General features: G+C 40.4%; 1 protein-coding gene across 1 annotated transcript in view; it reads left to right on the forward strand.

Moving 5' to 3' along the window:
* Positions 1-22,711, forward strand: part of SPOCK1 (SPARC (osteonectin), cwcv and kazal like domains proteoglycan 1) — a 326,245-nt gene that overhangs the window by 242,564 nt on the left and 60,970 nt on the right. Inside the window, exon 6 of the mRNA XM_052771960.1 lies at positions 17,469-17,583. Within this exon, the coding sequence (XP_052627920.1) occupies positions 17,469-17,583 (115 nt within the window). The remainder of the gene's footprint in view (positions 1-17,468; positions 17,584-22,711) is intronic.

A 22,711-nucleotide genomic window follows, 5' to 3' on the forward strand; every position in this document is an offset into this window, starting at 1 on the left:
TTAAATTAAATGTTTTGCTACCCAGAGAGTTGTGCAAATCAGTCATGTTCCCTCAGTTTCCAACCACCAGCCTATGCATTGCTTAGGGGATAGATGTCCTTGGTGATCCCATGGACAGGGCTGCAGTTGACTTCTGCACACTGCTGTCATCCTTCAGCATCGCTCTGACAGCACAGTTCACCCATTCTCATGTCGTTTTTAAACCAAATGATCCAGATCACGTCCCCTCCTCAGCACCTTGATGGGGGGAAGGAACCCTCCTGGCTGAGATGAGACAACCAAGAGATCAGGAGAATGCTTATGGGCAGTGAGGCTTTATCTATCTGGCTGCTCAGACTGTGGCCAGAATGAGAAGGGACCAGTGCCTCTCCTGAGGGATGGAGGCCAGTACTCACTGACTTATTAAATGCCTCCCCGTGGAATTGAGGTCTTGGAAACCCGAACCATGCTATCTGGGGCAAAGGAGCTTGCAAAGCAAGACGAACTCTACAGTCTCTTAAGTGTATTGCTTTAAATCAACACAATGACTCTTCATTTCAGCGTCTTCTGATAGTACCTTCAGACAGTGCACCAAGTAGTGGCAATTAAAATATTTACATTATTTTCAGCATTTTAATACAATTCATTTTTCAATATGTGTATATACGCATCCCACTGATTGTGTGAGCTAATGAACAGCTAAAATAAGTCACTTTATCCTTCTATCTTCAGCAATGTTCACCCGTCAAAATAATCACGGTCTCCATAATGTTCAAGAGAAAAATGCCACTGCTAAAATGACATTTGAACCTTCAATTGCTGAAGACTGTCCTTCCAGCACCAGCTCTAAGGATAGTCAGTAGTGCTACAAGACCAAGAGGACAAGTCTGTGAAGCGTGTGGCAAACATGTAGATACCCAGCCCGAGAATTTAGTGTCCAAGGCATTAAATGTCTGCAGGTTGAACAGATCAAATCTCATTTGAGTGTCAACTCTATAAATGCCTGTTATCAGTCACTGTGGGGATTAATTATGTGGCAAACTAACTGCAATAGTCATCAGTTGGATTAACCTCACTCTCATTGATTCTGCAGGGAATTAAACCCTTTCCAAATCCAGATGAGAAAAGGCAATGTTATGGTGTCTGTCCGAGGCATGTTGCAGTATTTGGCCGATATTGCCTCTAGGACCCAATTTTTCAGCCTCTCCTCTGAGCAGGGCATAACTTTGTGCTTGGAGTTTCAGTTGTAAAAGCAGGACTTGGGCAAAGATGCCTCAATTCCTTGCATTTCAAAGGTAACGTCCTCTGGACAAGTCAGGCACTGTGTCAGAAACCACAGGCAGCTCTTTTTCAACTGCAAGAAATGGCTTTAAGGCTTAATATTGAAGTATTCCAGAAACTGGTTCCAAAAAAGCAGTCATCTTTGACTTCTAATTTGGTGAAGCTTCAACAGTAATTTACAATATTATTATTATAGTCTGGAAGGGTGATGTATTGCCATTTAGAAGGGTAATTTCTGAGTTCTTTTGAGGACATGCAGGAATGCTTCAGGCCTGTGAGGGGGAAAAGGGAGGGTTTTGTCTGGAGCATCACAGCAGCGTGAACTGCTGTGACCGGCTTTGAGCTCAGCCATTTGGAACGAATGTAACATTCACGTAAATGGGGAATAAGTGCACATACCAGTAAATGGATAACTAACCGGTCAACAAAATGTACATTATTAGACATGAGAGCTTTGCTGTGTTATTCTATGAAGTAGCTTTTTCAAAAGAAGTTGCAAAAAAATACAAAAATAAATCTCTTGCTAATTAAAACAGTTCAAATATCAATGGTATATAACTGGCTATTTGATAGTATGTGAAAAATACTGATTTATTATCTAGGCAAATCTTTTGATTCTTGAGCTATTTGTATTTTAGGAAAAAAAAAATCTTAGCCTAATGGGCTGAATCCCCTTCAAAAGTGTAAATGCATTCACCAAACATTTTTCATGGACTTTGAAGCCTGCAAATGTGACTTTAAACGCAGTTTTATTTAGGCTTCTATGGGGGTAAACTTTAGCAGGAACGTTCTTGTATTCTATTTTGTTCAGTCCTGTAATACTACACAGAAGCTAGAATAGATGGCATTTTCCAGTTCAAAGAGTGTACTAATCTTTGAGGTCATTGTACATCTCATTGCAGGAAAACACTTTTAATCTTCTGGAGTCTTGGAGTTCTTTGGGAGATAACATCTACATTTTACTAATAAGTTTCACTCATTCCTGATGCATTTATATTGGAGAATAATAGGATATATGCCTCAAACCTCATCTGCACAGTGGCCAGCTGGAGAATATATTAATCCCAAGAATTAGTAATTAGTAATTCCAGACTATATGACACCTTCTACAGTTCTACTGTTATGGTTTCCTTAGTGTAAAGTTACTGTATTTTAAGTTGGCCTGTTAAATGGAGAAAAACTGAGGAGTTTTGACCAGTTGGTGTGCCTCATTATCTGCAACTGTTAGCAGAAATAAGTGGAAAAATTCTTTTACTTTTCTAAAAAACCTGTAGCATTCAGCTGTAAAGGTTGGATTTTTTTACAGAATTTGTTGCTCATAGGCTTTTCCAACTTGAAATAATTTGTTGCCAACCATTCCTTTTACTAAGAGACAACAGTTTTATTTTTATTATCAGATCTAGTGCCACTCAACACCAAGCTAAGTCAATAAAAGAAGACTGCACCTCCACATAGAAGCCTGAGACTTACCAAGAATCGGTTTGGTAATCTGAACCAATGAGTTTCGGTGGAAGGATTGCCATGTTGGTTGATTTATGTTTTTAAGCAAGCAGTGGATTCTGACAGGTGGTCTGTGGGCATTTGACATGGGGTCCATGAATTGCTTTGCTTGGTAGAAGGTCCCTGAACTACTTTGCCTGGTCAAGAAAGGTATGTAAGAAAAGCAAAGCTATTTTCAGGAGGCTTAAAGTCATGCTATAGTGGACTGAATTTTTAGAGGCCAGTAAATAAACAAAAGTCTGAAAGTCGCCTGTATTAGAGTGTATGTTTAGTACTCTAATCTGGTTAATTGGGTGTTGTCATCTCTGGATTTAAAGATCATCGCTCTGTCTGTACAACCCATTACTTTGTGTGCTGGTGCAGAGCATTTGATATTTCCTGCTGCAGAATTGGCTGCACTTGAGCAGTAGTATGTATTTAAACCCTTATAAGTACATGGGACTTTGACTCCTTTGTAGATGAAAGGAGCCATATAAATGGTAATTTCATTGCATAATTGTCTTACTGAATATTTTTCAGAAAATATTTAGTAGGATAGATGTAGTACATCAATACCAGTCAATTAAACCGCTTTGGGATCTTTTCTGAGGATTAATGAATGCTGTGTTAGCTGCCTGGTGTTTATAGAACATACACTATTTCTCTCACAAAACCTACCTGAATATAAATGTTCATACCTTACCTTGTGTTGCACCAAGACTGCAACAACTTCTCACTAGAAATGCCCACAAGGTTATAAAAGTTCTTGAGAAATTTAGTGCCTTGACCTATAGTAAGTGTGAGAGTAAGAGCAGGGTATATTAATGGTAAAGGTTTTTCTTATTTAGGAGGCATGCATGCTGTAGAATATCATATTAGAATAGTAAAAATGCTTCAACTTTGGAGGAGGTTCTTGAAGCCTTTAGGATTTCTTCAGGGTCCGTGACCTTTTGTTCTGCTCCCTGAAGGACAGATGCTCAAGCTGTTCAGATAGTCTTGCTGTTGAACTCACTGAAGTAGCAAAGCTGAAATCAAACCTATGTTGTAAACTAGAATTTTGTGTTTCTTGTTATGCACTTCATTAAACCAGAGGGGTTTTTTTAGATAAGCATTTGTCATCTCCATGTCAGGTTTCTCAAAGAACATGGTGAATTAACAAGACATGTTTAATGCAGTCTTGACAGGAAGGTTAATGAGAATTCAGAAGGCGGTAAGGAGGGAAATAATATGTACTGCTCCATGTGAAAACTACAAGAAACCAGAATAAGTTGGAATTCAGCTTGTCTTAAACAGAGGTATTTATTTGTTCTACAGTGAATATGATTAAAAATGTTTTAAGCAATTCCCTCCTTCAGCAATATTCACTACTGTCTATCAATTCATACTGCAGTAGGACCTAGAAGGTGGGTGCCCACTGGGCTGAATTATTTTGCCAAAAATGTGTTTGAGACAGGGGTCTTCTGCCCTGCATACTTTGAAGGGAGAAGGGTTCGTGCATCTGCCTGGTTCAGACTCTGTAGGAGCAAGGTCATGTGGCTGAGAAAGGCAGAGGGAAAAGTGGAAATGAAGGGAAATGTCACGGTCACATCCTGATGAGGGTGGGTGCTGTGTTTTATAGCTACATGGCTTTCTCCCATCATTACCCTTGTTGAGTCAGTCCAATTTCTCAGGCATGTGGCTTCCTTGCACTTTAACCGTGACACCTGCAGACTTCAGCATATTTATGTAGCTTATGGAAAATTCCAAGAAGTTCCCAGGCCTCTTTCTAAAGCTGCAACGATTTCCATTGAAAGGATGATCAAAGCATAAAGCAACCAAGTTTGAGTAGCTTTCTGTTCTCGGGCTGTCTGTGGCTGGTTGATGATTTGCGTTATGCAATGAATGCTTTTGCGTTGAGCCAGAGAACACCCTTGAAGAGAATTCAGCAATAAGCGAGGATTGCAAATACAGTATTTGTTCTTTGGGGGGAAGCTACCAATCTTGGTAATCACAGGGCTCCTTTCCTCACTTGATTAGAATCACAGTTGTGACTGCCAAATCAAACAAATTGGCATGTGATGGTCGGAACTTAAAAACCCATCAATTACATACACTCCTCTGTCTACAGTTTCCTCTGTGCTAAGGACAACCTGATTACTTTTGTTGTTAGTTCAGCTTGCCTGTTGTACATTTTATGCGTAAAGCCAATGTTATTTTTAAAATTCTCCTTTCTGCAGCCGAAGTCAAAATAGGAGAAGACTGTTATTTACATTATGAATCGTCTGCCAAAGTTCAAGCATTGAAAGTTGTGTTCTTGACAGGAACAGGAAACAAGAAAATCTTAGAGTTTATTATACCAACTCATAGCAGGTTACACAAGCTTTAGTGCAAATGACATTCTTATTTATTTAGTTACCTTGTTCCAAGCTCCATGCCTGCATTCAGTTAAAATGTAAAATTCCTTGTTCCAGTATCTAGACAATGTGATATAACAGTTGTAAAACAAGGGGATTAGCTGGTTTTGGATAACTGGCTTGTAAGATACTTCTGTTCCAGGATCTTTTCCCTTTATGCGTGGGCAGAAGATACACCAATGCTTGAGATGCTTAAAAGTTGTGATCCTAAATGCTCTGACCTTCCTGAGAGGCACCAGCCTCTTAGCACAGAAAAATGACTATTTTGGGGTTTTTTTCAGTTTCAGAATTCATATTTTGAGGTTTTACCAGCAAACAGCTTATTTGAGGCATTTAAAACATCAAAGGAGGTGTTTCTTGGCTTGGGTACATCTTTAATTTAAAGCAGATTTATTAAAGGCCGAAACAGGATAATACTGCAAAAGGATTAGCTGTGGTTACTTGATTTCTGAGCAAACAGACTAATTCTGCTTTCTTTGTATGGGTGTCTTTCACAGTGAGTCCATTCACTAAGCATTGAACTAGGCCTGGGGTTTGTTTTTTTCTTTTTTTTTAATTTTTCACTGTTTCTATTGTCGACTTTAGAAATCAGAAGCATTGCTGAAAGCTTTAACTTCAAAGCTTAAGCCAGCTTACTCTTCATTGGTTGCTATGCTTCAAAATACATTCCTGAAGCTTCTTTGCTAGTAACTGCCAAATGTTTTGTTTCAGCACTTCTTAGCATTGGGGCTTTCAGTTTGGCTTTTGTTTTGATTTATTCTTCACAAAATAAAAATTCTGAGAAGTCAATTAAAAAATAGATTGGCATTCTTAGCACTTAAAACTTGTTGCTATTCTGAAAGCAACCAGAGCAGTGGTACTGCAGAATGCTCTTTATTTTATATTAGTACTTGCACTTCAGATTTGCTTTGTCTATAAACAACAGAGAAAAACTCTCTCTGAGAGCTGAAAATTTACTGATGTATGAAATGTACAGTGTCAAGTAACAAGGAACGAACACTGCTAGGGCCACATCATGGTCAGTGAAACCTGAGCAAATCTATTGTGAACTAGTTAATCTAATAGATTTGATGGGAAAGGAATGGGATAACTATCCTGGAGCAGAGGATAGGCCTCCTGAAGTTTATTACCAGTGATGTTATTTGGGAACAGAAGAACCTGGACTGACCTTCACCTCTCACGTGGAAAGACCAAGTTCGGTTAGAAAAGGACCACACAACATTTGAAAACCAGGCATGCATGCTGTAAAAGCTCATACTTCCACTTTTACAGAGGCACTTCAGGGCTTGGTTGTGTGTTTTGCATATGACTGGTAGCACAAGTAAACTACTGAGTTTGGTAAAAAGGAAGAATATACTTTAGCTGCTCGCTGCACTGCCAAGTTGTCAAACAAGCCAAGGAGGTCTTTCAGTGTATCTATGTCCTTTTTCGCCCATCATTTTTTAGCCATTCTAGAAACAAAAATGCGGTGAGTTTTAAGAAATCATTGCTAGCTAAAGACATATGAGCTCAGAAGCCCAGAGTACAGCACCTAGCCTGACCCTTGTTCTCTTCTCTCAGTCTCTCTTGGAAGCTCCCCAGACCCTTGTCCATGTGGGCTCTGAGATGTTTCCAAATAATTCTTCCTTCTCCCCAGTAATTTTATAACACAGGCCCTGGGAAGCACAAAACTTTATGAATGTGATGTGCTAGTTTAAGAGTTACTTGTCATTTGTGGCAAGGTTGCTTGAGAAGGAATAGGCAGCAGAGAACAAATTCAACAGACTAATTCACCAGTGTTTCAAGAGCTGAAGTAGGTGTAGTAGCAACTTTTCTTCAACTTTAATTTGTAAAAATATGTACATCAGAGAGAGGGTTAAACTGTACTTCTGAACTGTTCTCAGCCTGTACAGGCATGGCGGACAGAATCTCGTCCCTAATAACATACTGTCAGGTGCATCAGACACCTTAAAGTAACTGCAAATACGGTGCTAAATATGGGACCCACACCTAATGCCAATACCCAGTTCTTTGCTTTAGGCTCCTTACGTGCTATAGTTCTCCTGCAGAAGGCATATGACTCTGCAGTTACTGATTCATGGGGAGAGTTGGTTGAGAGATTTTTGAGATGCTAAGATATTGCCATCATACCAATTGCATAAAAGCTGAAGAAAACATGCCTGCCCTTTATAGTGGTCACCAGAGGCTGCTTTTTGCCCAGGTATGGACAGATGGATATGAGAATGCCTGAGTAGATGGAGCATTGCCTCATCTGAAATCTACATTGATAGAGTTGCATGGTGTAGCTAAATTGCTCTGTTTAAAATGTTATTGCCTGGGTGGAAACCCTGTGCTTGGGGATCTGAATGTCCTGCGTTGCCTTCCCTCTGCCATATGCAGGCAGTTGTTTAGGTGGTAACTGGAGTACCTCTATGTGCATAGAGCCACAGATCGTTACCTCTTGATTATGTTCATGTTATCTGATGTGTCATCTCCATGAGAGAAATTAAATTGCCTTTAGTAATTTGAAGCAAGTAAAAATGACAAATCATCGTTCTCGTGTGATCAGTAAACGGCTACAGAACGAGAATGCATCTCAATTACGTGGCAAGTACATTTCAAGCAGCATTGATCATTCCAAATCTCCAATTGTTTTCCTGTGATTTTCTTTACTTTTAAACTAAGATGGCTTTGGTCTATTTAAAAAAAAAAAAAGTAGCTTTTTTCCACTTTGAATAACGCTGTTAGCTATGAACTCTCAGCTCATAATTATGAAGAGTTAGAATAGAGAATGATTTCATAGAGACAAAAGCAATATAATAGAGAGAAAGAAATGAAAGAAAACAAATGCAGTAGGAAAGTGATTTTTAAAGTCCACATCTTGGGATGTGGCAGACTACTGTACTGGAAAGCAAAAACTCCCATGTGCAGCTAGAAAATGGTCATCATTAGTGAACTATCATGCAAATCCTGCAGGAAGAAAAAGGAGTAGACATTTAGCAACAGGAAATGCTTTTGTATGCGAATATAGAATATGGGCTATAAGATACAGTTTTAATTTTTTTTTTAAATAAGCCAGCGTTGCTGCCTACATTTGCATTTGGATTCTGATCCTGCAAATATTCCTGACTACAGAATTAGCATCTCCAAAGACAGTTCATAGCAGTAATTACCAGACATAGGGCACGATTATGCCACGCAATGAAGCATTCTGCAGAGTTCCCCAAGTTAGTGCCAACCTGCGGCAGCGAGTCCCTGCGTGCGGGAGGAGGCTCAGAGCTGCCTCTGTCTGGGCTGCCTGCGAGCTGGAGCTGCCCCTTGGGGACGAGTGACTTTGCACCATCTCCTCTGCACCTCAGCTCCTGCATTCGTGCACAAGGAACCAGCTCGCAGAGCCCAGAGGGTGGGCATGACCTCGGTACCCAAATGATTGAACCGCAGGCTGAAGCCCAGATTTCAGTCTAAGAACGTGACTCTGCTGGGGAGAAGACAAGCATGTGCCTACCTTGTAGTAGCCTTTGCATGATAACTAACAGAGGCGGAATCAGAGGAGAGCAGGGTAGTTTGCAGATTTAACACGGGCTGGTACTTTGTGTTAAATCTCAGGGAGAAGGAGGGATGGGTGCCTCTATTTTGACACTGCCATTCATAGTGACAGAAGTGCTTTGTCTTCATTTGCCTATTAACTTGTCTTGGTCTCTTCAGCCAGCAAAAGAAAAATTGAAATCAGCATTGCATAAATGTTTCCACTTATGAATTGACTCTTCTGTGTCAAGTTCCAGCCCTGTTTGGCCCCTGCTGCTCCAAAAAGCACCTAAATTTCTTACAGGATGAAAAATCAACTGAGATACGATATGCCTCCCCCTCCCCTGCAATGGCCTAGGTGTTTCCAGAACTGGCATCTAAATTACTTGTAAAAACAAATTTAATTTCTATATGACATGCTAGATTTTTGGTGCCTAGAACTATTTTCTTGTTTGCTCAAAAAATGGCAACCATTTGTTTTCATTGTTGCATTGCATTAATAAACGGTCCCTTGAAGGTCCTCTGCCTCCTGTATCCAGTGCTGTGACCTTATATGCCATATCATCTAGCTGATGCAACTAACTGCATTTTTTTCAAAATTCCTGCCTCACATTGAGCTGATTGCCAACTATTTCTCAGGGCAATTTGTTTTGTATTAAAACAGAATTTTGTCCTTCAACGGTCTGTCCAGAAGTTCCCAAATTAGCCAATTTTGCTCTGTCCGTACAGGCAGTTTGCAGCACCATGAGTACATGATCATTTCCTTGGTTTGCAGCCCTGCCATTCAAGCACTGGAATGGTTCAACATGCCTACAAGCAGTCACCCTACTAACTCTTCAGCTATCAGTCAGTTTGGGAAATGGCTCTTTTTTTTTTTTTTTTTTTTTTTTTTTTAAGGCTGTAGTTCTTTCTTCTTTGGGTAGTTTTGACCAGCAGGGTAACATTGAAATGCAAAACTTTTGGCTACTTGGAGTCCAATTACAAATACGAAAGATCAACCAAGTAGTCCTTTAGAAACAAATTAATGGCAGAACACTTAGGAACTGGTATTCTGATTGCAGTGTGGTCAGATACTTTGCTCCAAAGTCACTGCTTTAGCTGTACCATTACCCTGGGTTTCCACACCACTGGGGAGTGCTTCCAGGCGCTGTCCTGAGGGCCCACTGGCAGCATGCCTGGCCCCGCGGCTCTGCCCTGCTCCTTTCCTCCCCCTTTTTCTCCTGGCTGTGCTGTGTAGGACTTGGACCCCATGGGCACAGGCTGTCTTTTAAGGCGCTCTCATGCACTAATCTGAAGGCAAGGAAAGAGTCATGAACTCTTAATAGGAGCAGAGCTGACCCTCTGCTGAGCAGTTTTCTAAACAACTCTGACTTTAACTGATGAAAACAAGGAGCCCCTCTACTCTTCTGCCAAGAGGTCGAAACCTATTTTTAGAGAGGCGTGCATGCTTCTAGTTATAGTGCGGAGCCACAAAATATGCAATTAAAGCCATTCTGAATTGCGTGAAAGCTGCCTCTTGCAACTCAGCTCGCTCTTTTCTGAAGCCCAGGCCAGGAACCGATTGTCTCTTCCTGGAAGACGAACCTTCTGTCTTTGCAGTTGTTCTGGAATTGGTAGTCAGTTGTTTAAACTTAGGCTGTAAGAGTCAAAACCATGTAATTGACTGATTGCATAAGGGCGGGACCTAATAAAAAAAAAAGCAGGTGAAAAATAAAAAAAAAAGTGTTGTTACATTTTAAAATCTTAAAATTGACAAGCATAATTTTAGGAACCTGAGCTATGTACTTGGAGCACCGGCAGTTGGCAATATTAATGATGTGACCTCCTGATTTAAAGAGAGGTGTTTAAAGATTGCCCGGGTCTTATGCTTTCCCTCTGCTCCCGTGGTTAATTCTACCCGGAGGGCAAAGTCCTGCAGCTCTCCCTTCATTAGAGCAGCAGGATTGCAGAGGGCAGAGCTGTGGAGTGTAGAACAATTTCTGGTCCTCAGAGCTTTGCTGCATGAGACCTTTTGGTGTTACTGCATTCAGCTGCGTAGATCTGTTCAGCCTGTTTAATATGAGTGCCTTGGAACCTGGGTCTCTTTCTTCTTGACCCCACATCTGGAAGCTGCTCTCTTTTTCTAGCAGATTATGAACCACTAGCCTGTCAGCTAAGTGTGCAGTGAGAGACTTGCTCCAATATTTGTTGTTTACCTGACATATAATAAGGTCCTTCATGTCATTTCTTGCAGAAAGGGGAATTTCTGAGCCAATCGGCTATAACATCTGCTTCAAAGCTGCAGCTAGCACATGTTTTAAAAATGCCACAATGTGTATTTACACAATAGATTGTTTGTGTTAATTAGAGTTTATTCCACCACTGGTATGCATGCATAAGTCCCATTAATATCATCAGCACCTATATATTCTCATAAGGAGAACAGAGCTCCTAATTAGAACTCCAGGTTTTTAAGATATCTTTGTACAGCTTTTACTGCAAAGATAAAGTGCTGTGTGTTTGCCTGGCAGCTATTCTAAAAGAAAACAAATGATTTTTTTTTTCTTTTTTTTTTTTTTTTTCCCTCCAGGCTCCCCTTTATTTTTATTGCAATAACATGAGCCAGTCCTACCCAGGAGCAGAGCCTGTGCAGGGCAGGAAGCCCTGCTGCAGGGAGCTTACCCTTCGAGCAGAAGGAACAGCAAGTGTGTGCGCAGGGAAATTAGATGACTATACTAGCTAGCAAAAACGCTCATCCGGCCATAGAATGCCGCTTCTGTCAGTATAAATCCTACCCAAGTGGTCAGTCCTGGGGACAGAGCTTGGTCCGTATTTTCGGTGCCCCCTCTGAGGCACGGAGTTCTCCTGCCCTGTCCCAGGGCAGCAGGGCCTGGGCAAGGCGCTGGTTTGCAGAGCAGCAAGGAGGCAGCGGAACTGCGCGGCAGGGAGGAGGAGTGCTAAGGGACCCCGCAACCCTGTCACGTAGCCCAAAATTTGAGACTCGTGTCAGGACTTTGCGTTAGCGTCTGACTTTTTACAAACGTGAATTCACGTGGTTGACTTTGGCGTCTCCCAGCTGCCCAGCTGGGTGGTTGTTTTCAGGATTTCGGGTTTTACAGAGCCTGAAAGTTTACAGAATTCCTATTAAAACTTTTTAATGTAGATGTTCAGCAGTATGCAATGGGAGTGCACCATATGATGTTTCTTTGGGGATTTGAAGAAAAGATACTGAACCTTTTTTTATTGTGCCAAGTTTAAAAAAAAAAAAAAAAAGTCTTTTGGTCTGAGAGTGTTCCAGATATAGTATTTTTTTTCTTCCATCTGATGAAAACTGGAAACAGAGGCTTATAAAGAAAATACTGATAAGAGTCCTAGCTAAGGAAGCAATGGCAAGCACTGCTCTAAAGCATATAAACAAACAATCCTGCTCAAATGAGTGTCTGAATTCCAATGGATTCTAATTATCTGCTAAGACAGATAGGTACGAAAACCTACTGATATAAAGAAACTCTCTGGACTAAAAAATATATATGCTGTAATTTCAGGAAGTTTTAGCTTCTGCCGGTGGCAGGTACCAAGTAAAGATAAGGTAGAAAATAATGAGCTTTTGTTATTCATATCTGAAGTTTAGAAGAGATATTGTGAGTGAACAAAAGATGCACCATAAAACAAACACTCACTGAAATAATTCTCGGCGGAAATGTAAAAAGCTGCAGGGCGCTAAAGAAGATGCAGTGTCTTCCAGGCGAGAGCGCTGTTCAACAACAGAGTTTTAGAGCCACTGCTATTAGTAAGATGTAACATTTCAGGTTTCTAACATACATTTTAATTAGTATACTATAAAATTTAACCTCCTATTCCAATTTTCAGTCAATTTTCATGAGGAAAAACTACCATGAAGTCTCTATCTTCATCATGTATATTGTCTTCTAATTCCTGCATACTCCCACCAATAAAAACATGGGTCTCTCCTTTTTAATTCACATTTCAATTAATGACAGAAGCAATAGAAGTTTGGAAGTGAACATTTTCTCCTTCACTAGCATAACTACAAGAAATTTTAAATGATAGATTTTGTATTACAGATTTTATGCATTAAGACCAAATCAGGGTCTCGGAGAGCCTCCCCTCTGCTGAACCCTGGGTAAAGTGTGCTCCCTCCTCATCCCCTTCCCTGGTGCGTGTTTGTTATCGAGGCTGTGAGATCGCCCAGGATACTGAGCCTGTGCGAAGCGCTCCGGTCGTCCGTCCTCTCTGTGGCCCTACAAACAGGAGTAAAGTTAGGCACATAGTATGTCCCAGGCCATCTGGGGCACCTACAGCAGATTCTCAATTACATCTGCATTCCCAATGAAAGGTGCTGTCAGGGCTAGGATCTGACAGTATTTCCCCTATATATTGTAATTAGAATCACAATGAAGAAATGCAGAGCTATGTCCATTACTGAGCGAGTTGCCGGTCTGCATCCCAGCATGTGTAGTTAATGCATCAAATATTGTCAGTGTGCACCAAGGCCATCTCTGCTGTTGGGAGCATTTATTGTTGCAGTGTTCCTGTCTGCTCTTCTCCGCTGGCAGGGGAGTATTAGCTGATCTCAGCAGGGACCAGCTGGGTATCTGCTGGTGGAAGAAGTAGTTTCCTAAGCTGTTGTCTCACCTGTGGCTGACTGGCTGCCAGAGGGAGTTTCAGCTCCGCAGCAGAGCGCGGTGCTGCGCATCACTCCGTACCAGCCGGGAGGCAGCTCCTCTGGCTCCTCCGTCCCGATGCTCCCGAGGGCCAGCGCCCGCCTGCATCCCGGAGCGCTGCTGTCCCCTCCTTCACCCGACTGCTGCCTTGGCTGCGTTTGAAGCAAATACCCGAGTTCCTTGTGTCAGGATGCAAAGCTCTTCAAGGTATTGAGAATTGGTGTGGTCTGGAGGCTGTACTAAGCCGTCCACGTAGACATTCGTTAGTCAAATATACACCCTTGTGTAAAAGATCACAGTAAGTTATTCGACAATATTACTTATGTGCAGGTTAGATCAAAACCTGGCTGCCAAAAGTTGAAAGCCAGGATAAAGACAGAAATACGCTGTTTTATTACATCATTAAAAAAAACATCTAGATTCTACTCTATCAGGGACTACAGGCTGGAGACTGACAGACAAGAATAAAATAGCTGGGAATAAATTTTATGTAGCTATTTTCTTTCTCCCTCAAATGTGAATGCTTATGCAAAACACATTGCTTTAGATTCACTGACAATAAAGAGGGAATCATTATACGAGTAGTGGATTCTCAGGGGAACACTTTAGCCAAAACACACTCTGCAATAATTTCCCACATCTTAGTTGAATAAATTAATTTATGAATTTTCCATGAATATGTTCAACCGTTTCTCCCCTCATATATTTTATTGATCTCCATATACATTTAGCAACAAATAACAGAGCTGCTTTTCCATTTGCAGTAAAATAGTTTAGAGATGTTTATGTGGGCCTTGGGGTTCGTAGTAAACAAATGCAGTTCAAACACCAGGGAGGTAGCAGAGAAACATGAAGCTTGACAGGACCCAGGGAGCTCTACTAGGAGAAGAGCTTGGCAGAGAGTCAAGGCATACCCAGTCATAGCACGAGTGAGGTGGGTTCCCTGAAATCAGAGGGACCAGCCCCAAACTGCAGGACTGCTCCCAGTGAGTCCTGTGTAGAATCACTGCAAGGTCTTAATGGCTCGTGTTTGCAAAAACTCTTAATGTCTGTTTGGTGTTAACGACTGATAGGTTGGATCATTCCCTCGTTTAATATGTTTTGTCCTGTAGTGTGTATCTTTTTACTTTCACGTGAGAAGGAGATGAGGATGGCAAAAGGAAAGAGGGTATTTGGGGTTTCTCCACAAAAATAGAAATGCAATGTCTGTGGCTTGGGGGGAGCCAAGAGGCTCCTTCTAGACTGTAGATCCAGTGGCAGAGTAGTCCAAAAACTTCATTATTCCACCACAAGACATCTTCTGTGGCCCCTCTGCCTCTGAATATCACTTAGTTTGGCTTAGGCAACATCATTAAATCCAAAGTTGAGCTACTTGTGTAGGTTATTACAGTGAGTAAGCACACCATCACATGGAAAGTATATTTCCATGTTTTTCTTAGGGAAGGGACAAACAGTTACATACAGTGATTAGATGTTGAAAAGTAATCAGTGTTTCCCTAATTTAATATTAAAAACAATGGAGTTCTTTCATCTTCCTCCCTCAACACCAAGCTGCCACCCCAGCTTTATATGTATACAAACTAACATCCCAAACAAGTATGGTGGGAATATAATGTGGTTAATCATAGGTGTAAATTTACTTACATGTGACTGCACCATTGTGATCTTCAAGTTTAGCTCTCTTTCTTGCCCTGCACACTCAGGTAATAGAGATAGACCTTTTTAAGCAGTTTCTTTTTTTGGTTTATTTTGAGCTTTTTGGTTGTCATTTTTATCAGTCATAAGGAAAGCTGAGAAAAAACTCGCCTTGCTGTTTCCAAGTATAAAACTCTTTCTTTCTTAACTGCAGATAATTAACAGGCTTGAAATAGGCCTTACCATCTTAAAGGTGGTATTTGAAGTATAATTGCTAATGCTTAGGTACATAATTTACATTTATTATGTATAATAAAATATGTAACTAATTGATGTTCTGTAAGGGACTAAATGATCAACTCCAGCTGCAGGAAGAAGATTTATGCCTGTGTTCTCAATAACGTATTGACTATCAGAATACGCTGCAGAAAAAGAGTCACTGCCTTCAGGACTGTGCGCTTGGAGACTGTTCTCCTTTCTCCTGTTCTCCTCTCCTTCTGATGTGCTTTCTCTTGTGTTTGTCTTCTGTCCAAACAGCATAGATTAAGCAAGGGTATTTATGGAGCAGACAGATGAAAAATAAGTACTTACATTCCCTTCAGTCTTGCAAGAAATTAGTGTAAAGCGCAAGCTAAGCTTGCACATGTTTGTGTGTGGCCGTGCGTTTTCTAAATTGGAAGGGCAGAACATCACACAGGGTGTGCAACCACCAGGGTACATTGAAGTTCAGAATGGCTGGGAGATAATGTCAACAGAATAGGATGTAGGCACAGGATAATGGTCTCCTGCTGCTAGATTAAAGCCTGGGCAAAGATGAGCCCTTTTAACAAAAACAAACAGAGGCAAAGCCAAGATATTTGCAGTACTTTCAAAGCAGGAGGCATTTATCTTGTAACAACATCCCGTTCTGTTCTCTTGGCTTCCACTGTACCAAAATAACAGAAGATGATGCTGTGATTTGTGTCAGTGGCTGTTGCTAGATGAGCTCCAGTTGCCCACTGCATGCTCTTTGGGTAACGCCATGGTCTTATGCTGTGTGTCCTTCGGCCTTCAAAAAAGCTGCACGTTTCAAAACACATTGTGTCACGCTGTGTAAGCATGCTGGCTTACTTTTAAATGAAGAAGAATTAATCTATAATAAAACTCAGCCTTATCAAAGGGATTTTACAGCCCAACGTTTCCAATTTCCCCTGGCAGGAGGCAGTCTCTGCAGGGAGGAGTGCCAGCCTCAGCGCTGCAAGGCAAAACTCCCCCTTGCATTAAAAGCCCTCAGATTCTGATCTGGTAAAATCAGTGCTTGAAGAAGACAAAAAATGGAACTGAATTCAGTTCGTTAGGTATCAAGCCAAAGAGAACGCCTCGCACGTTTTTGTTCCTGCTTCTGCGTGCTGTTTTCTTTTACTCCATTTTATAAGTAGGTTAGTCTAGTCTCCAGCAACCGTGCTGCTGGGCACAGTCTGCGGAAAATATCCTTGGAGCAGTAACTGCAGAGAGGACAACTACGCAGGCACAAAGCTCTTGGGAAAATCAGCACTAAAATATACCTAATGCAAACAGTAAAGGCTATGAATAGTCAGTATGTTATAAATCAGGGCTTTTTTAACTAGCACGCTTTTGCAATATTAATTCTCCTGGGTTGTCTCATTTGTCCAATACCACACACGTCCTGCTGTCCTAAATGGTTTGAATGTGGTGACTGTCAAGAGGCGCTGTAAATCCCATCTGCTGAGGTTTGAAGGAAGGGAAAGGAAGAAGTAACAATATGCAGATATAGGGAACTATCCTGTATCGCTCATGGTTTAATCTTCACTCTTCAGTTGTACAATTTTGTTGTATTTCTGGAGTTGATTGCATGATGATTGGCTATTTTTAGGGATGGTGCTGTTAACTGTTAAGGCAATTTATAGTTATTGGTAGGAGTCATTTAAAATTTCCTCCTTGTTCAGAGAAGCTGATGTGTTGAAGGACCAGTCTCATCAGCTGATGAGCTGATTTCTTTTAGTTCTCACTATTATGAGGATTGGTGTCTTTTCATGGATGTTATTCAGACCAAGCCCATTGCTTGCAGTGGAAGTTGAGTGCTCGCAGCTCCTCAAAAAGACTGGACTAATAAATCAGCAGTGGTAGCAGGTGATAGATGGCATGATTTCACAGCTGAAACATGGTAATGCAGCATAGGAAACACATGGGATTCTGGAGGTTTGTATTTTCTTCCCAGCTTTGCCACTGATCTCCTAGGTGACCTGGAAGAAATTGTTTTAACTTTCTGTGCTGCAGATTCTATATATTTAAGCAAGAAATAACAACAACACTTTGAGCCATATTTAGAAGTGCCGCGCAAAACTCTGCATAGGAAGTAGCTATTATTGTTATCTACAATAATAAAAACAATGGCATTTTCAATAGAGGCTGAAGTTCTGCAATCTGTCCAATGCCATTACTGCTAAATGCAATTTCTCATTTAATCCACAGCTGCTGCTTTTATATCTTGTCCTAGTTCAAAATGTATTTTTGCTGTTTTTTATGATTCTAGTGCAAGTTGGAGTTTCATGCATGTACTTCTGGCAAGACCATCACAGCTCGATGCGAAGGGCCCTGCCCCTGCCTTCCAGGACCTGAAAGTTCAAAACACAAGACAGAGAAGACTGGTAAGTTGAGCTGTTAATGGGACTATAGTAGATTAATTGGTTCTTGCTATGTTCTTAGAAAAATGTAAGAAAGATGTTTCTTTAGTAGATTTTATACATAAAGCTTTCTGAGAAAAAGCGAAGGTACAACTAATCCTTTTCTAAACACGTAGTGTTTTCAAACATCTCGACTGCTGCAAAACTAACATAAGATAAAAGAAGATAGAAAAGATAAAATACTACTTGATGGTTCCTTACTTCGTAAGTTAAAAAAAATAATTAGTAGCCTGTGTGTTAACCAAAAAGTTGAAGTCACACATCTATATTACATGGCATCTGAATTCTCATTTTCATCTTTATTGTTATTAACATTATCATTAAAAATCAAATATATATTAAATAGATATACGTATCTGTATTTATCTATGAAATTGTTTCAACAACAAACTCATGGCAAATGATGTTATATAAAACTGAAGGTTGGAGTCTCAGCACAAATGGCTGTTGTCCCTGCCAGCTGTCTGGTGAGTTCTCTGTTTAGGTCAGAAAGCCTGGAGAGCTAATTTAGTCCCCCAGGTCTTTTCCGAGGAAGTAAGCCCAAGCTGTCTCAGAGGATCTTCATCCAAAGGGAATTAGTTCTTGCAAAAGAGACTGATGAAAAGCAGAAGTCCAGCAGCAGGGTGAGTGCCACAGCCAGGTTCCGTCTTAAGAGTTTCCACCCTGCTTTGGGGAAAGCCCTTTGGAAGGGAAAAGAGTTGTTACTTGTGGCTGTGGTTTCTTGATATGAGTACAGATGTGCTGGTGAGAGCATCTGTGGCAAAGTGAATGCTAGCCTGTTTTTAAGTACGGTGTTGTCTCCCCTCTCTTAGGAAGAGTGCTAAGAGGGTTAATGCACTGACAGCTGCCGGGCTCCTGGCTGTATTAGTAGCTCACAAAGCCAAAGCAGTGGCTTAAGCAGGGTTTGCTCTGTCACGTTAAGCAGTGAAATGTGTTTATTTGCCTTGTGCACCCCAAGGAGTACAAAAAAGATGAAGCTTTAACAATGGTCTGTTTGACCCAAAATATTTGAGAACCTCTTTTCTCTCTTACTCCTCCCCACTATGGACACGTTCCAACAGTAGCAGGCACATAAACAGAAAAAAAAAGTTTGAACAGCACTTCCTCTAGTTATTTCAGGCCCTGTCGCTTCAGCTGAAAACACTGATGAACCTGCTGGTGATGCTCCACACACCGTATCCTCTAGCACAGCACTAGTTTTCACATTAGGCCTCCATCTACTTTCTAGAAAAAGAAGTGATTCTCCAGCCTAGATTTTGAAAATTCAGGTTTATTCCAATTTTTGCAAACCACAGACATTTTTCTGCATAGCTATCAAACTTAGATGAAGTATTTTAGATGGCAAGATTCTGATATCAATATATAACTGTAATATTGTTTCATGTGGCTTGAATCTTTTGGTTACAGTATACCCACTGATAAATTGCCTTATTCATATTTTCTATTTCTTGTAGCCCTTATCAGGCTACAAGAAATATTTCTTTTTCTTTGCCCTTTCTCTTTCTTTGCCCTTATCAGAAAGAGTATCAGATTAATAAATCTTCAGTGACATTTTAAGCTTACAATTTCATTCACACAAGAGAAAAAAGATTCTAATAACCCTTATCTTGATAAATGCAATTTGACAGGGTATATGTATTCTGAAACCCAGGCTTTTGTTTTGCTTGACTCAAAACTTTAACTCCAGCCAACAAAGCATTAATTTAATAGATTGGGTGATCTGCAGAGCAACTTTCCTGAAGGCTTTTTCAAGAGGCCAAACTTGAGCTAACAGTACTCCTGCCATTGCCCTGGTGACAAGGATATTAAATGCCTCAATTCTGCCATCTTCAGTGTGGCATGAAGAGTGTGCTCTGCCCCCTTAGAGGAACACAGTCACCTGGGAAATAAGGGAAATCATTGCCACATGTGTGTGGAAACATTCAAAATGCCGAAGACACTAGTCATCTCCTGCATCAAGTGTATGCAAAGAAACTGCTCATGAGCTTGATTATAGTGGCATAAGCAAGATACTTTTACAGGCATGGGAGTGATAGTGTGTGTGTATGTATACGTATATGCAAAAAATAATAGCAGTATAATATTTTGCTTTATCACTGTCTGTTTCTTCCTGGGGTTAGGTGCTGAAAAGCCCACAAAAGGATTTGCTGTTGAGTATCAAATAATCCATAGCAAAGGGGCTTTCTAACTTGCTTTATCTTAAATTTTCTTCTGGATCTTTGAAAGTGCCAGTAACGTGCCAGTTAAAGACTTCCTTCAACTTACCTTCTCAGTCTTCTTTCTTCAGATGTTGTCTTTTCAGCTGACCCACTGAGTGTAATGGGGTCTCAAACTGAAAATTTCAGAGTTTGTCAGTCTTTTAACAAAGAGCTCCCAGGAGTTTCCATGACAAAACATGAGTAAATTCTATATACCAGTATAAATTCTACCCAGGTGCAATTTTAGCAGCATCTGAAAAGGGATTCGGTATTGTGTGTGTCTGCCCTTTACAGCCTGGAAGCCAGCCAGCTAGCCTTAGGTTTATGGGAGAATTATGAATTCTAATTGCTGACCACAAGAAATTTTCATAGCACTGCCTTTCGTAAGATTCCTTTATTTGATCAACAAGTAGTGTCACGTGGCTTTGGAGAAATAAGCCCTGACTGGTATCTGAGGTGACATGTGTGAGACATACGAGGCAATCACATGGCAGAGCGTGGCAGTCCCCCGAAGCCTGGTCACAGCAGCACTTGAGCGATCTCCCCTTCTTCAAATCCCCAGACCTCTCAGTCTGGAGCTTCGGACTAGCATTTTGGTTACTTGGTACCTTAGTGTTTTCTCTGGTCTTCACACAAAATTATTTTATTTTCCTCCTATAGTATGATAGTCTCATTAATATTGCTGAATTGGTATAAAAATTGGTCATTTGATTTCTTATATAAAAATTTGTATAAAAGAATTGTGTAGACAGTTGGGACTCAGTTTCTGCTCCTTTTTTAGTTGCCAGGTTTGTGAAATCTATTCAATACAGCGTAATCTTAAGTAGAAAATGATGGAGAGCTAAACCTCATGCCTCATACAGACATGTCAGTGGAAAAATACTAAGGAGAATTACAGTGCAAATGCTTCCAGCAAAATGGAAATGTGGCTCTTACAGCTACTGCATAAACTTTTTTATGCCTATTATACAACAAGGTTAAATGTATGTGGTTGTGAACTCCCAATTTGAAGACAGTTTGCATTAATCTTTACACATTCATTCAATCATATTCAAATATTATTCCATAATAAATTACTTTCAGAAATTAAAAATGTAAAGGAACATTTAATTTCCAGAGTACTGTAATTCTAAATGTCATGACCTTTTTTTATAGGCTTGTGAATAAAATTGGCAGCAGCATCAAAGAAAAGCAATCTAACTGTATGTGCTCAGAGGTAACAATTGACTGCAGTGTCTGAGTTGTATTCCTTCCTCCTCCCTAGGCTCCTTCAAAAACATCTCTGCTTTGAGGATGAAAATCAAGACTAATAATAATGTTAAAAATTGGAATTCCTTTTATAGTGCTAACTGGTACTATGGAGATGTTAATAAAATAACACCGATGCTAGCAAAAGAAAACTACACCAGAATTACTAGCTTTAATGGCAAATAACAACAATATAATCTCTCTACCATCAAGTTAAATCTTTCAAGAGATGGCAGGATCATGTTCTTCATTTTCTTAAATGGAATTTTGAGTCAGAGTCAGAGAACAGGAGTCTATGAGGGTACTAATGGAAGATTTTGGAAAAGAAGACAAGCCCTAATGCTTCTTCTCTTTTGTTTTTGAGGCCCGTTTAGATTCCTTTAGTTTATCAAAACACTTGGTAAGCTTCATTATGCACAGCAGTATCCCAGCTTTACAATATGCTTCCATGATAGCCACTGACTTTCAACTCAGCTACCCAGAGACAAAGGTTGAGCTGTAATCTGCCCTGAGGTTAGCTGCTGTTTCAGAGTGTATGTGCCCTTTTATCTAATAATATAAAATGAATAAGGCTATAATTTCAACAAAACAAAAGGACTGGTAATAGATTCTTAGTGACACCTAAGTGAGAGAAGTTATTTAAGACACAAAGTCCTGTCTGCTGGTGGTTTTCAGGTACCTCTTTCCAAAAGCTCTGCAATATTAACTAGAGTTCTCATCAAGCGTAACTTATTTTGTCACTAGCTGAAGCTTCTAAAACCCCTCCATATACAAAGGACTTCAGACGAGAAACAACCGCTTTTAGTTTTTCAGAACCTACGGGCAAGGGAAGAGATTTTTCCCTTGACTGTGCAGTTCATTCTGTCAAAAAGACAACATCGTGCAATGATTGGAGCATCTCTTGGCAAATATGAATTTGGAGTTGCAATAATGTGGTTCTGTCAGCTTCCCCCATACCTGTGTGACTCCTGTTTGTTACGTATGTTAACGGTGTAGTAGCTCAGGCAGGATGGTAAGTGTTTAACAGCGTGTCAGTGCTCTTTCTGACCATAACCTTTTCGTGTTTTCTAAATTGAGTGCTATACTCCCAACATACTAGTCTTCATTTGTTGCCATCAGGGTTGCAGAGCCACTGGAGTGGATGCAGTAATTCAAAGGAGGTTGATCCCTATCTGTGCATTGTGTCTCTTGACCTTGCAGAAATGCCCAAGGCAACTTCTAAGAAAATGCTGTTATCTTGATAAGGGAAATGTAAGGTCAATAGGCAAAAGCAAATATATTCAATTATGCTGAGTGTTGTTTAAATTTCTAAAGGGAACCAAGAGAACATTTTTAAGTTACAGGAATAGGTCTTGGCAAGCTCGATCAAGAATCTACCTTGTTTAGGGAATAGTTTAGAATATGAATGGTAGCATTTAACTACCAGCCCTATTGGGTGTGATGGATGAGAAGGTCTAATGTTCCATTCCTTTATAAAAAGAGTACTCAGTGCATGAAATCCATTTGAAAAAATCACAGTCCTGTTTCCCAAATGAGTTGTATCGCTTCTTGTGCCTGAATGACTGACAACGAAAAGAATTCAAAGTCTTGGAACTAAGTCTTTCTTTGAAATCCACTTTCAGCAAATATTTCAGTTTCAAATTGCT

The sequence above is a fragment of the Harpia harpyja genome, chromosome 20 (genome assembly GCF_026419915.1).
Source record: "Harpia harpyja isolate bHarHar1 chromosome 20, bHarHar1 primary haplotype, whole genome shotgun sequence".
In the NCBI taxonomy this organism is placed as follows: Eukaryota; Metazoa; Chordata; class Aves; order Accipitriformes; family Accipitridae; genus Harpia; species Harpia harpyja.